Genomic DNA, 12,475 nt, shown 5'->3' with positions numbered 1-12,475 from the left:
TCATTTAGACTTCTACAAAACTAAGCACTGCTGTAAAAGTTTGCAAAAGTACGAAACACAGTATTCAATTAAGTAAACCACTTACGTTGTATCTATCACACCTAGTTTTTGATGGGATTCGTGTTGCTTAGTCTTTATTTTTCTATGTTTTGTTTTGTGTATACTTTTGTTTGTCAGTTTGTCTTTTCTGTTTTTAGCCATGGCGTTGTCAAAAGATATAGGAAGATGTGGTGTGAGTACCAATGGGACAACTCTCCATCCAAATAACAATTTATAAAAGTAAACCATTATAGGTCAATGTACGGCCTTCAACACGGAGCCTTGGCTCACACCAAACAACAAGCTATAAAGGGCCCCAAAATTACGAGTGTAAAACCATTCAAACGGGAAAACCAACGGTCTAATCTATATAAAAAACCAGAAACGAGAAACACGTATAAATTACATAAACAAACGACAACTACTGTACATCAGATACCTGACTTAGGACAGGTGGAAACATTTGCAGCGGGATTAAACATTTTAATGGTACCTAACCTTTTCCCTTTTTCTGAAACAATAGCATAACATCACAACATAGAACAACACACGATAAAATATCAAATGGCAGGCTTAACTCAATCAAAAAACGTAAATTAACACACTATGAACGAACAAGTTTGATCTGCGATATCTGAATGCAAATTCACAGTTAATAAAATTTTAGGGACAAACATTCAAGGCCAAAAAGGAAACAAACAAGTCCAAACAAAGCCATGGCAAGACACCACCGCGAAATATTTAACCCTTCGAAATAATCACTTTTGAAAAAAAAACGGTTTTAGTATGATATTATTACGTAAGAATTTCTGAATTGGCCTTGGTATTGGTCCGAGGCTTGCTGTATTGGCCTGAGGCGAATCCAAAGCCAATACAGCTAGCCGAGGACCAAAACAAGGCCAATACAGAAATACACGTAAAGTATATGTATTAATTAACTACAGTGTTACAATAATTTTTTGTATTTCATTTCACAAGAGATAAATATTTTTACCTTAAAGTGGAACTATCCAAATCTCACTTTCTTTTTATTAGATGCAATATTTAATGATCTGGTACTGTTTCCAGGTGTCTTCAGCATTTTCTCATCTGATGAATTTTTCTACCCTTTCCAGTCACTATAAAGTGTTACAACTTAAATTTTGACGCAACACATAAATAGTAATTGGAAAGGTTCTGCCATTGCATGTGTTATGCAGAACCTAGTTGAATATATCTAAAAAAATAAAGTAGCAGTTGAAAATGATACAACTATCCATAAGCAAAATTACCAAAGAACGAAGATTTACATAATTACAGAATGCATATGCCTGGTTCGGGATTAAAAATAAATGACAGTTTACCAAAAAAAAAAGAGAAAGCAAACAGTAATTTTTTTTTAAACAATTAATCGATTTGTACCATCGTGAAATTGTGAGGTCGTCAAGAAATGAACTTTGTGATAATCTACTCGTTCCCCAAACCTGAAATAATTCCATCGTCTGCTTTCAAAATGCTTTTTAAATGAATGTGACCATCTTTAGCCTGAAATATATACCAAACTGAACGTTTCAGCATGTAATGATGACTAAATGAAAACTGCGTCTTCCAAAGAACTGTTTACTTTCATTTTGTGTTTATCGTGACTTTCGATGTAAAAACTAGAGACGTTCCGAAATCCTGTATTTGTGTCAACTCGTCCAATACAGAAAAAAATCTATATTGGCTGAGTTATTCTGTATTGGCCGAGTTTACACCTCATATCGCCTAGGCAGTTTTCATCATATTAAGTCCAATAACAGTGTAGTTAACTAATAATACTGTATACAGGTAAATGAAAAATAACTTTGTCGTTTTAGGTATACTACTTATTTTTGAATGTCCCTCTGGTATCTTTCGCCCTTCTTTAATTTAATGGGTATAAGAAAATGAATATACATTATCAATTAATCGTTTCAGTGATAGAGAAATTGAGAATAAGCTATAAAATAAAAAAAATCATACACAGTTTTTCTTGATACATGTATAGGAAAACAATTAATTTAATAATATTCAAGCTGTATCTGGGTCTTTGCTTGAGCTCTTGAAATTTTGCTTTGCAAAGAAGCAGTAAATACTAAAAAAAGAGAACAAGGAAGCCTACGTTTTGTATTTATTGGCACAGGAATTGGAAAATCTATCAATAATAAGGTATATAAGCCACTCAAAGATCGTCGGGCAACTATTATTCCTGGCTATCTTTGGGATGCCCCTATGCCTTATCATTGATATAATTTCCGAATTCTGTGCTATTGGACATAGTGATATTACACAAAAAAACTACCTACTATCTACAATTAATATGCACAGTGAGGTAAAATTAAACATTTGTTACTGTCTACTTTAAAGATAAGATATTCCCGCGCTTGTATTTCTTATCATGATTTCCTTAATAGAGGGTTGCTGCTCACAAGGAAGCTATTGAACCAAGAGTTCCAAATGGCGAAGTTAAAATCTTCCCTTCGTAAATTTTACAGACGCCATCACAAGTTGGTTGACCGTTATGGAATATCCGTTTGACAGATTATATCGGATATATTCTTTATGTCGTAATTACAATCCCCTTCCCTTTTCAAAAATGTGACCTACCGAATTAGACTATTTACCGGTATTTTAATAGCATGAGCAACACGATGGATGCCACATGTGGATCAGGATCTGCTTACCTTTACGGACCACATGAGATCATCCCGAAGTTTTGGTGGGGTTCGTGTTGCTTAGTCTTTAGTTTTCTATGTTGTGTCCTTTGTACTGTTATGTGTCTGTTTGTCTTTTCCTTTTTTAGCCATGGCATTGTCAGTTTATTTTTCGATCTATGAGTTTGAATGTTCCAGGTATCTTTCGCCCCTCTTTTATAAAGTATTGACAGCTTTAAACGTATGATATGATAATTATAAATAGGAAATTAATAAAATTATGATATGTATATTATGTGAATGATCCAACTGAGCAATACCACTAACAAGTATAAATAAGTACTATATATCTTAAACTTGATTTTTTGGTCCAGTGGCAAATATTTCATGCATGTTCAGGACAGTATAGAAGTGAAATTGAGGTATACAATTCAAATATATTAGTGTTTACGTACTGCTTTGTTGGCAGTATTAATTGTCTTGAATATGTTGTGTACAAGTTTAGGTTGTGTAAGAAAAGCTAATATGATATATAACATTTAATTCAGTAATTTGTTCTCATTTATTTTTCTATTATTTTTTATTTTTTTTACGGTTGCTAAACGTCCAGTAGCAAGTATTTCATGCATGTTCTAAATAGTATAATAGTGTCATGGATGTATAAAATTTGAATATATCAATGTCTAGTACGTACTGCTTCATTAGCCGTATATAAACTTTATTGAATATGTTGTGTACAAATTATAAATGTGTAATATATCCTGATACATTGTATGATATAATCAGTATCATGAGTAAGTTGTTCTTATTTATTTTTCTATCATTTGATTATTTTTAACTCTTTTTTTTTCATTGCTAAATTGAGAAAACTTATTCATACGATAAACGATGATCGATACATTCTACAAGGTCCATTCAATACTTTCAATTTGAATTTGTTTCAAACGGAACGCCGGGTGGGTCAAAGTAAGAACACTATGTCTAATATCGTCATCCTATATAGCTATATTTTTTTTTTAAATGGGCGAATATATTTATCATCCTAAAAGCCTAGCTGGCGACTGTAGTATAATTTGCAGTAAATCACATTTCTATCCCTTACCTATTGATTTAAACAAAAACTTTTTCAAACGGAAACTTGGTTGTCTAATCAAATCGGGACAAATAAAGATAGAATATCCGAAAGCCAGTAAGTTTTTTTTAAATTTAATTTAGTATGAAATTGGTTGGGCTCATTAAATTTCAACTGAGCCCCCTGAAAAATTTTGGGGACCCAGCTAGCCCCTGGAGAATGCAAGTTAAGTTTAGTCCACGGACTCGCGTATAGGCACCAATGAAGGATTGTATTATAGGATTAACAGTAGCAACATCCTATGTGGTGATGGTCAAATCATATGTCGTATAAATAACGACATGTACAGTACTGTACCTCCAACGAAGATGAAGCTAGAACATAAGATGTCATTCATTAAGGTTATAATTAGAATTATTGTAGTATCTATTTTCGTATTTGGAAAACTAAATGTTGTTCTCTAAATCAATAATCAATTGATACATTATTCGATTGATTTATTAAATTAAATTTAATGCTTATTAATATATATTTTGAATAAAAGTTGTGTATATTTTAACATAAAATGCAGTTAAAACGACAAAATCATCTGCCATACGATGTCGTTATTTTTTTCACTGTAGCCATTTCAGGCTTCCGTAGTTTTACAAGCGTTATTTATTATTTAGTGTATCATATTACCTGTAGTTCAAGGTAATCATGGATAAATTGATCTCAACAGTGTAAGTATAAAAGAAGTAGCTTAATATCTTGTTATCTTTTTGTAAATAATCAACAAATAGCCTCATGAACTTTTTATACTCAATCACTAATTACATTCGCTAATACAATTGAATGTTATAAAATACAATTTTATTCCATTAATTGAAATTATTTAGAATGAAGAAATTATCAGTGTGGCAATGTTTAAATATGTATTTGTGTCATAAGTTACACTAACTTCATACCATAAGTGTACACGGATGTGACACGGCATAATTTTGTACAATTGAATATGAATGAATAAAATTTGAATGTATATTGATCGTATGTGCTATAGGGTTATACGGTACTATCTAAATATAGATTAATTGACTGCAGCTATAATAAAATTATCTGCTACACCAATGTGTAAAACACTTTTAAATATTACTTATTAAAATACTGTTTCTTTGATTATTTTTTTCTTTCGGTAAAGCATCTTCAAGGGTTATTAATTGAACAAAATGATTATAAATATCAATATTTTTTTTTTGTTGGGGGTGGGGGTTCCAACCGCAGGTGGCAGTTAGGTCCGCTGCTGTATGCCCTGAGGTAATCGGTGCCCTCAGGTAATCGTGGCAATAGTGCGTTCCAACCATACACCGCTTCATTGTTATCTGTTAAACTTCGTAAACACATAAACTGTATTAAAAAGTCATTATTCGACTGAAGATCACTAGATTGATCGAGTTTCACGTTTAATATTCAGTGGCAAATATATAAAGGACGCATTTCAAACATTAACAGCCATACAAAACTTGTTCAAGTTGAGTTTTGGAAATAATTATACGATCTGCCTTTTGGTCAAATACAAAACTTTCATTTGTTCATAGTATTTTCAACGCGTTGTATAAAATGTTTCTTGAAATAAAATAAAGCTATATCATCATGATCAATCACTCGAAATGGTTGTGTAATTGGAGCTAATTAAATATGTTTGACCTGTCTCAAATAACGGATTGCACTTGATTTGCAGAAGAAAAAAAACATATTATAAAAGTAAAGATGGCAAAATTTCCGATTTACCTCCTTTCTTGTATGTATATGCTTATTGTGTGAACAGATTGATCGATTATTGACTGCTTAACGTCCACTGGCAAATATGTCATGTATCTTCATAACGAAATCAAATAAACAATGAATAAAATAGGTGGTTCCTGTACAAATTAAGCGTCCGGGATGAAGGTCCGGTAAATTTTGACTGTCACTCGAAAATGAGGGTAAATTGGATAGGAACAGAAATTGTGCGTTGAAACGGTTCTTAAAGTGCAGAGAGCCTGACACTCTTTTTACACGAAGCTTCATATGTAATACTCTCATTCTGACCGGACGTGGCTGCGTATGTGTATATCCCACAGAGCCAAAAGAGCGACTTATTTTGGAAAGGGTTTTACTGCCGATCGGAAGAAGACAAAAGTGACCATACTGTGGATTCATTTGTTTTCATCGGTACCAATTTCAGTCGATTGAGGAAAAAATGTTTTTCGTGGGTAGTTAATTACTCGGTTTTGACAAAATGTGCATACCAGCCTTTAAAAAAAATTATTCGTTAGACATTTGAATTCATTTGTGGTTAACCTGTACCGCAAAATTCACAAAAATTGGTATCAGACGAATGATAATGAATCCACAGTATTTGTATTCCTTAGTCCGCCTGGAGGAACGTCGCCATAAGGATGGATGACAAAAGGAAGTTTTTCCTTGATAACGCGAAGAGTAAATAAAATTATGTCAACTACGCATTTGGAAAAAACCTGGAACCTTACCTTTTATTTTTTATATAAAAGGATATAATGAAACATTTCAGGGTCTCATACATTTGTGTTGTATCCCATCCATGCCTAGGGAGGACGAGTGGCCTCGGTGGACGAGTCGTCAGGTAGCCGAATTACTGTATCACTAGCCTATCACACTGACTTTGTTGGTTCAAGTCCCGCACGTGGCAATTGCGCTCGACTTCAATCCTAAAATTGTCTAAGATTGTCAATTTTCCTACCGACGGCTTCCTCATTCGATAAAAACTGACCGCCACGAAATAGCACAATAGTACTGAAAGTGACGTTAAACACCAATCAAGCAAACAGTCAATCTCACCCACACCACTCATATATTATATACAGTGAAGCCATTGCTTCCTTTTTAAGATACATTAAACTTTTTCTCCAAAATGAAAATAAAAAATTAGAAATTTATACGGCAAATATAATCCCACAAAACACAGATCAAGTTTGAATTTTTTTGACCTCACTTTTACTTTTCTAGAGTTATGCCCCTTTACAAATAGAAACATTGCTGAATTTTCATTTATGTTCTTTTAATTAAGTTTGCCTGCAACAAATGATATGAAACATATACACACTGCTTATTACCACAAAACTCAGATCAAGCACGAATTTTGATCGCGTCACTTTATTTTTTCAATATTTTACAGATCAAAGATACCGTATTACCATGGTATTTTACTTCCGGATTACCCAGAATTCGAGAACGATGTTGAAAAGAAGATGTTAGATATTAAGAATTTTGATTCACGAGAATCTGACATTTTGCTTTGTTCTTTTATGAAATCAGGTAACTTATCCGTACTGATAATTTATTATGTGAATTATATCAATCTGCGCACTATGCATGTGTGCTTTTCGAACTTGCTATTGAATATCAAACTATTGTTAAAATTAGAGTGATCGATTGTTTCTTAACGTCCAGTGGAACATATCTCATGCATGTTGAGGACTATTATAAATTAAAAATATAAACTGTACCAATATAGATGGCAAATTAGATAAAGACAACAGTTTGGCATTGCACCAGGACATCTACAGTTTCCTCAAAGAGTTGTTGCAAATTAATGTTCTTAACGTGCAAAGAGCTTGGCACTCTCTTTACACGAGAAATTAATTTAAACGACCCATTCTGGCCGGACATGGCTGCGAATGTGGATTGTTTTCTATTGCGTATACTATCTTTTGTTGAAATAGAATGTGTAATGTCATTGACAATTGTATCTCTAACTAGAAAAAAACATGGGATAAGATATAACTGATGCGTAGTATAGTTTTTCTTCTGATTAAAGATTGATAATTCGAATTCGTCTATTGATAAATCTGTGTTTTAGTTATAGTGTTGAGTTTACAGTTACTATACCAAATCTTTAATCTTTGTCTTTTTTACACAGGTTCTCATTGGTCGTTAGAAATCATTTCCATGTTGATTTCCGGAATTTGCGATGTAACAAAAGAAACAGTATTGAGTAGTAATCTTGAATACACACGACTTGATGCGTTCGAAGATAGACCAAATCCACGAATTATTCATTCACATCTTCCTTTAAAATTCCTGCCAGCAAAACATTTAGAAAAGGCTTATAAAACAGTTCTAGTTATGAGAAATCCTAAAGATAGACTTGCATCGTATTATTTTACAATAGTAGGAAAAATGCCCGGATTTGAAAATCTCAAATGGTCGGATTACTTCAATCGAATCATACAAGAAGGAGGTACAAAAAATGTTATTGTAATTTATTTTTAGTTTTGAGTATTATGTATTTTTGTAAAACATATAAAACAACAAATGTCGTGCGATTTGTTAAGTTTGAAAATATTATACAAAGGACACGGAAATTAAGAATTGTAGATGGATATATAACACCATTGTCGTTATTTTATTAATAAAAAATGCAAACTATTCATGCAGTTTATAGTTATAAAAGAGGTGCGGATCCTTGATTTTCAAAAGGGGAGTGGGTGTGTCAAACCAACGATTGGGGTGAAGTTAAAAAAGTCTATGCATTAAATAGAACCCTTCCCTCCAAAAGCTATTCACGAAACTAGGCGATCCAGTCTGATGTAAACTTCCTGCTAAACATGTTGCACCTATCGTGTTGCTAACGACAAATATAAAAAAATCCAAGTTAAGTCTCAATCGGTTACTAATACAGAGAAGGGGGAAATTAGTTTGTAATTTGCTTCGACAGATTTATCGTATCTGTGGTCAACTGTGACACTAATACTCCTTATCGGACAACCATAATATGCCTGTTATGGTGGCGTGCGTAAGATGTTTGAAGTATCTACCAATAAGGTCTTGCTTCAGAAACAAATGGCGATCTTTAAAATTGAAAATCTTAGAAAACCAAAAGTGAAATACAGATGAAATATACTTGTAAACAATTCATAGATATTGAATAAACGGTAAAATGGGATGTTAAAAATGGTCATTAAATAATTAATCAATTAGTAATAATATTATATTTTACATGTATTTCAGTTCCACGAATGTACGGAGATTGGTTTGATTACACATTAGAATGGTCCAAAGAATTAAAGAAAAATCCGACAAACATATTCCCAATCTTTTATGAAGATTTAAAGAAGGTAAAGCTCCGGTCACACCTCAACGGATAGCGCGAATGGCCGCCGAACGGATGATATTTTGTCAGTCCGTTCTTGTCCATTAGACGTCCGTTCTTATCCGTTAGACCTCTGTTCATTTCCGTTTAATGTCCGCCCAGCGTCCTTTTTATCCTTCATTGTACGTTCTGTCCGGCGGAAAATTTTGAGCATGTTCAAAACCTTGAACGGACGTTCAACAGATGAAGCATCCATTGTATATCCGATAGTCGTCCGTTTATCACGGTACTCGTCCGTTTAGTTTCGGTTTTGAATCAATTACTTGTTCGTTATTCATCCATTAGGGGTCCGGTAGATTCACCAACGGACCTCTACCGGATGTATAATTGATAAAACGAATGTTGAACGGATGTGAAACGGACTTCTACCGGACGTATAGCGGATAAAACGGATGATGAACGGAGGTGAAACGGACTTCTACCGGACGTATAGCGGATAAAACGTACGATGAACGGATGTGAAACGGATAAATATGCAAATTGAAAATTTCGAGTCAGAAATGCGTGTCTTTGCTATCAAGCAGTGGTTATATGAATTATTCAGGACAGACCCTACCCTTTGGCGGCATTTTGAAGGAGAAAACCAAAACAATGGAAACTTTTTAAATATGCGATTGGTATGTATTACATATTATTGTCGCCTTTAATTTTTTCGCATATCTTGTTCATCCGTTTTATCCGGTACGCTTCCGTTAGGCGTCCGTTTCATGCGGTACTCGGCCGTTGGATGTACGTTCGACATCCGTTCTGTCCGGTACGTTTCCGTTTCTCGTATGTTGCGTGTCCGTTATACATTCGTTACGCGTCCGTTTTGTTTGGTCAACGGACTTCCAACGGATAACAATTTTGTCAACGGAAAACTTTTTTTCACCCGTTAGGCGTCCGTTCGTGCTATTCGGTAAGGTGTAACAACAGCTAAAAGGTTAAAAAACGCCATATTTGAGTGAAAAAAATGATACCATGTAGTTAAAAAGCATTTGATGAAACTCATATTTACGGACTAGTCTGACAAAACTATAAATATGTCCTACCTAGGCAAAATATAACGTAAAACTCAAATATATATGCATAGCAACTCAAAAAGGATATCGATAACCAGCAAAGTCAAGAAAAACATAGCATGCAAAAATAGAAATCATATTAATAATAGTAACCTATGGATGACCGACTGTGATGACTACATGTATGTATGCATGTGACAGTTACGAAATATTTGAAATACAACTCTTTATAATATTTGAGAAAAGACACATACTACAAAACAAATACATTTACATGTATCTCTCAATGACCAATGTCAAGCAAGTGCGCCTAATATGATTTTTTTTTATACATGTTACTGTTTAATACTAGAGAACTTTTTTTTTATTTGAAAATAATTCGTATGCATGATTTGGAACGAGAACTACTTACCCTTCCGGGGCACATTAGACAATCCCCCGTTTTTTGGTTTGATTAGTGTAGTGTCGTATTTTTATGTTGTTTTTTTTTTATCGTTTTTGTTGGTATTTTTAAGCCATAAAAATGTCAGTTTTGTGTTCGGCTAATACGTTGGAATGTCTCTTCATTATTATTTGATTCTATTTTGGTATCTTTAGTTTCTCTTTAGTATGTGTTACCTCTCTTTAGTATCTTTCGACTCTTTTGTCCTTTCAGTGTTTTCAAAGCAGGAGATTCTGATATAGTTAACTTCTTAGCGAACTAGGAGACACCTAGGATGTTTTAGACTTCATTTTGCATTTTAACATTTAAGTGTTCATTCAAAGAAATATTGCCCCATATATGTGTTTGTTAAAAAGGAATTATCTGTTAATACGCGTTATATAGCGTGAAAACTTGTGTAAAGATGTTGATAGTCAAGCAATACTTTTCAGAATTTTGCAGTAAACGTGAAGAGATTGGGTGAATTTCTCGGTGTCGAACGGGATGCATCATTTTATAGTGAGATAGAACAAAAATGTAGTTTTGAATACATGAAAAAGAATAAAGCTGATGATTTGGTGGCAATTGATCCTAAAGGCCGGTCCACACTGTACAGGAAAGGTAAACATGCATCCAGAAATGATTTTTGTTTAACATGTACAAAGACTTAGAACTACCGTAAAGTAGACGGTTAGGGAATATCTATGACACAGATTTACATATTGACACAACACACCTGACAAGCGCTTTCTGGATCAACCTTCACTAGATACGCTGGAATCTGGATATTTTAAAGTCACCTCTGTGGCAGAAGAATGTTTGTGAACTGATTGGGTGATACTAGAGCATTACTATACCTGTTGATTGAATACTGCAACATAATGGTTTTTTGAAGTTTTAGTAGAATTATAAAACAAAATTGTAAAATGTTAAAATGATTTGCTCATTGTTGAAGGCCGTACGAAGATCTATAGTTGTGAATTTCTGAGTCATGATGTGGAGAGTTGTCTCACTGGCATTCATACCATCTCTTCTTATTAATAAATAATTTCACTTGTTAGTAGAAACTTCCACATTTGTTATCCATTCTTTCTTTTTTTTAACTTATTCACATGCTGTTTTTTTTCAATATTTCAGGTGAGATTGGTGACTGGAAAAACTTATTCACGGTTGCTCAAAACGAACAATTTGACGAACTTTTGCAAAGAAAAATGTCAGATTCCATGATTCATTTTCAATTTGAATGATAATCTGTATCTAACGATTTGAAAGCATAATTATATGTTTGTTGGTCAATATTCGTTAATTGTTCGAGAGCAACTCAAAGTACATCTCATCAGACAACATATTTTTTATGACATATCCGAGAGAAACAATATTTATGGAAATATTATTCAAGTAGTCAATAAACGTATTTACACTTTTGGTATTTAGCTGAATTTTGTCTCCAAATGACCTTAGATCGCTTCCGAATAACCTTTTGACGTCAAGAAACAATCTCTGTTTTATTGTGACTTCAAATTTTTGGAATTGTTATGTCAAAGTTTACGGGAACCTGTGTGATTCTACGTAATGGCGGACAAATTTGCATACAAGTGTAAATACATCTATGGTTAACTGAAGCCTCTCTAACAAGTTACAACTAAGATCTAGTAAATATAGCAATGACCGTATGGACAAAACATGACTAATTATTTCTACTATAGAATTATATGGCACTTCATGTATAGATTATGTAGATGATGGAAGTGTCTATTGAGTGTCTTTATGCCATTTTAATTTTTGTTGTTGACATAGTTGTTTGTTTTTTTTATAGTACACAAGATTATAACACAATTTTGACAGCTGTGCCTCAATTTATGACATTTCGCATCTTTGTCTGTTTTGCACATTGATGTCAACATATTTGGATTCTATGCGAAATGTCATCCAAGTGAGAGATAAAACAAGCTATAAAACAAGGTTTAGTCCATGACTTTCTACATAAGGAATTAACTGTACCAAGTCAGAACTGTCACATTTTTTTTTCGATTCGTTTCCATAACAGCTTTTTGTAAACATGTAATAGTGGTTGATGGCTAAGTGATAACAATCAAATGTTTTAATATAAAAAAGAAGATGTAATATAATTGCCAATGA

At 33.3% G+C, this 12,475-nt stretch overlaps 1 protein-coding gene across 1 annotated transcript; it reads left to right on the top strand.

The window, feature by feature from the left end:
- Positions 1–4,355: 4,355 nt before the first annotated feature.
- Positions 4,356–11,761, top strand: LOC139527889 (sulfotransferase 1E1-like). The gene is made up of 6 exons (XM_071323563.1): positions 4,356–4,487; positions 6,938–7,077; positions 7,682–8,002; positions 8,773–8,879; positions 10,789–10,957; positions 11,474–11,761. The coding sequence occupies exons 1-6, from the start codon at positions 4,465–4,467 to the stop codon at positions 11,581–11,583; spliced, it is 870 nt and encodes a 289-aa protein (XP_071179664.1). The 5' UTR covers positions 4,356–4,464; the 3' UTR covers positions 11,584–11,761.
- The last annotated feature ends 714 nt before the right edge of the window (positions 11,762–12,475 follow it).

This window comes from Mytilus edulis, chromosome 6 (genome assembly GCF_963676685.1).
Source record: "Mytilus edulis chromosome 6, xbMytEdul2.2, whole genome shotgun sequence".
NCBI lineage: Eukaryota > Metazoa > Mollusca > Bivalvia > Mytilida > Mytilidae > Mytilus > Mytilus edulis.
This window is presented reverse-complemented; position numbering and strand designations above follow the sequence as displayed.

Bases quoted from the DNA above. Each gene is read 5' to 3' on its own strand.
- LOC139527889 (XM_071323563.1), top strand. From the start codon at position 4,465: ATGGATAAATTGATCTCAACAGT. The intron at 4,488-6,937 runs GTAAGTATAAAA...AATATTTTACAG, and splicing joins GATAAATTGATCTCAACAGT to ATCAAAGATACCGTATTACC. The intron at 8,880-10,788 runs GTAAAGCTCCGG...AATACTTTTCAG, and splicing joins TTTATGAAGATTTAAAGAAG to AATTTTGCAGTAAACGTGAA.